The sequence below is a fragment of the Triticum dicoccoides genome, chromosome 1B, assembly GCF_002162155.2.
Source record: "Triticum dicoccoides isolate Atlit2015 ecotype Zavitan chromosome 1B, WEW_v2.0, whole genome shotgun sequence".
NCBI classification, from domain to species: Eukaryota; Viridiplantae; Streptophyta; class Magnoliopsida; order Poales; family Poaceae; genus Triticum; species Triticum dicoccoides.
Genome location: NC_041381.1, coordinates 571,703,843 through 571,707,325, shown reverse-complemented (window position 1 = coordinate 571,707,325; position 3,483 = coordinate 571,703,843). Strand labels below are relative to the sequence as shown.

The 3,483-nt window shown below is 62.7% G+C and overlaps 1 protein-coding gene across 1 annotated transcript; it reads left to right on the top strand.

Moving 5' to 3' along the window:
- The first annotated feature begins 353 nt into the window (after positions 1-353).
- LOC119348832 (ethylene-responsive transcription factor 8-like) lies at positions 354-1,462 on the top strand. Its single transcript, XM_037616820.1, has one exon. It carries the CDS (start codon positions 449-451, stop codon positions 1,181-1,183), a length of 735 nt encoding a protein of 244 aa, XP_037472717.1. The 5' UTR covers positions 354-448; the 3' UTR covers positions 1,184-1,462.
- The last annotated feature ends 2,021 nt before the right edge of the window (positions 1,463-3,483 follow it).

The window sequence follows — 3,483 nt, the reverse complement described above, 5'->3', positions numbered from 1 at the left end:
TGATGTGCTGCTTTTGTGGTTTATGCATTTTGTTGAGTGGGTTTTATGCATTTGTAGTGCACACAAACATCATGCCCAACGCGTGACCCAGAAGGAACGGAGACACAAAGTTTGTAACCGCCCCTGGCCTTGCGCAATTTCGCGGATCCCGAGGGTCCGGATGGAAAAGCGGGCGTTACAAATTCTAATGCCGCCACGCAAAAGACGAGGGGCGGCGGCGCGGACAGTCAAAGCGCTCCCTCCCTGACTGCGCCGAGTTTTATTCCCTCCTCTTGCCGCTCCACCACTCGCTCCCCATTTCCTCCCTTTTTAACCAGCTGCTCCCCCCACCCCCTATAATAAGCCCCTCCTCCCCCTCCCTCTCCCACCCCCCACCCCAGATCCTGCACGCCATCCATCAGCTTGATACGCACACACCCATCCGTCAACAAGAAAAAGAAAGCCAGCCATGGCGCCCAGGACGTCCGACAAGACGGCGACGCCGCCCGCTGCCGGGGCCGCCGTGACCGGGCTCGCGCTCGGCGTCGGCGGCGGCGGCAACGGCGGGGGCGTCGGGCCGCACTACCGCGGCGTCAGGAAGCGGCCGTGGGGCCGGTACGCGGCGGAGATCCGCGACCCGGCCAAGAAGAGCCGGGTGTGGCTCGGCACGTACGACACCGCCGAGGAGGCCGCCCGCGCCTACGACGCCGCCGCGCGCGAGTACCGCGGCAACAAGGCCAAGACCAACTTCCCCTTCGCCTCCGCCTCCGCGCCGCCCGCCGCCGCGGCCCTCACCGGCGACGGCAGCCGGAGCAGCAACAGCAGCACCGTCGAGTCCTTCGGCGGCGACGTGCAGGCGCCCATGCAGGCCATGCCGCTCCCTCCGTCCCTCGATCTCGACCTGTTCCACCGCGCGGCCACCAGCACCGCCGGGGCCGGCGCCGGCGCCGGCGCCGGCGCCGGCATGCGCTTCCCCTTCAGCGGCTACCCCGTGTCGCACCCGTACTACTTCTTCGGACAGGCGGCGGCCGCCGCCGCCGGCGGCTGCCACATGTACAGCCAGGCCCCGAAGGTGACCGTGGCGTCCGTGTCCCCGAGCGACTCCGACTCCTCGTCGGTGGTGGATCTGGCGCCGTCGCCGCCCTCAAGGAAGCCCGTCCCTTTCGACCTCGACCTGAACTGCCCGCCGCCGGCGGAGCTCTGATCGGGCGCCGGAGTTTATGTAGCTGATATGACTGCTAGTTTCTTTCGTCGCCTTCTTTTTTTGCCCCTAGTAGGACGAAGAAAAATTTGCATGTACCTCCATGATGTTTTTAGAAGAGGCCGGCCGCCTTGCACAACAACGGCAGGGGCAGATCTGTAAATACGGTTTCTTTTTTCGCCGGAGAGGCAGAGATGGATGGATGTATTGTCGCCCAAGACAAGTCCTGCCGGCGTTGCCATGGACCGAATTATATTGAGTTACTTCTACTTTGACAGACCACTCGTATTTACTCACTACTCAGTTACTTCTACTTTTTGCGAATCCTCTACTCCATTTACTAGCAGATCTTTTTTTATGAGTGTAGACATAACCAGCATATCTTTGGTGAAACGGAAGGGGGTGATGGACGGCAGTAGTAAGTGCGTTTCGGTGGGCACCCGTCGTCTCGTCTCATCTCAATCTCGTCTGGCCGCTTGCTTGCGACCCATGCAGCATGGTCATTATTGGCCGGTCGAAGAAAGCTCGGGTCGGGTCGGGTCACCTCGTCCGCGCGCTGCTGCTGCATGGATCCATGCTCGCCGCCCACTACGTGTCGAATTTACTACTGCAAATCGCGCTCACGATCTGTCGCAATAATAAACAGCGATGTGCGGGGACGGCTCCTTGGAAAAAATGTCGCCGTCTCCGTCCGTCCTTTTGGGTTTTATAATTTAACCCAACCTCTGGTAGCTTGGCAGCACAAGTGTCAAATTTCTGATAGTAACAAGATTAGATAAGAGTAAGGTAAATCCGCCGCTGCTTCCGCAGCCGCCCTGCCGACGGAGGAAATGGTATTTTATTATTATTAATGCTCGGGGCTTGGCCAAGTCTTCTTCTCGCAGCGGCGGCACGACGGAAGTGTCCGTGTCAGATCGTGGGAGGGAAAAATAATCAGTGCGCCTGCCGCCGTACGTACCCCTACGTGTCGTCCACTCCAGGCTGTTTCCTGCGGAGAGACGTAGGTGCGGCTGTGAGGGGGCATGTGGATAACGAACGAGGTGGAGGAGCGTCGTGGACGTGAAATAAATTACTTGTTAATTAGGCGCGGCGGCCAGCAGTGCGGTGCGGTGCCCACCCGCTGCGGGGGCGGGTGGGCCCGCGGTGGATCTTTCGCTGCTTCGCTTCCGTCGGTGTGGGTGTGGGTGTGGTGTGGCCCCCGTACGGCGGGGGATCGCGACCGTGTGCGCGCGGTGCGCGGGGTGGGGGCGGGGCGGGTGGTTGGTCGCCCTTTTCCGCTCGTGACCTTGGGAGTAGCGTGAGCGTGTGGGCGACGCGCCCACGGGCCACGTGTGCCGCCGCTGCCGGCCACTCCCTGCCCTGCCGCCCCTGCCCGGATCCGCGCTGCGGCAGCGCACTCCGTGGCCTGTCCTGTGGCCTCCGAAGGGACGCGGGTAGCAGGAGAGAAAGGGTGGGGGCTGCGCGCTGGGTGGGTGGGTTTTGGGTGGTGCGTGTGCGTGGGGGGAGTAGCGGATGGGGCGGGGAGACCTGGCGTGGTCGCGGCAGACAGGGGGCGGGCCCGGCGCGCGGGAGCGGCGGATCGGGGTGCAGTGATTCGCGCGGCGGCAGTTTCGCCCTCGCCTTCGCCTCGCCCGCGGGCTGTGTGGTCCCCGCGCGCGGCGCGGCGCCTGCTGCCTGCCCTACCAGCCCGATCCGTCCGCCCGTCCGTCCAGCCAGCTACGCGCACGCACGCATGTCGCCACTGGCCGCCGGTTTCGTCGCGGCTCCGCGCTTCGCTGGTTTGTTTTCTACTAGTACTGCTAGCAATTGTTTATTGTCCTCGTTCTCAATGCGTGCGTCGACGTCATACTACGTGCTCGCTGGCCACGATAGGTCCGCGGAAATTAGCTGCGGCGCGACTGGATGCCGGCGGTAGAATAATACTCTGAGCTCGCGAATTCCGTTGACGGTTCGGTTTGAACGGGAACGCGCTCGGTCCGGCCGGAATTTGTCCCGCCGGTGTACGTAGGTCTCCTGGGAAATTCGGTCGCGCACTCGTCGAAGTACGCGTTGGGGGTGACCTGTTGGCGTACGGGGTAAGAAATCCATAAGTTGAAGCCAAGCGTTTCCCTCTTTAGAATTGGGGGGAGTAATAAAAGGGCAGTGCTAGGCGCCGGCGCACCGGCCGAACCGTTCGGCCGGTCGACCCCCAGCCGCCCGATGCAACGAGTCTCAGCCGTTCGATCTGCTCGTGTTGACTTCCCCCATCTCCTTCTTTCTCCCCGCGCGCAGCCCCTGTCGTCTAGACGTCCTCTCGTTCCGCC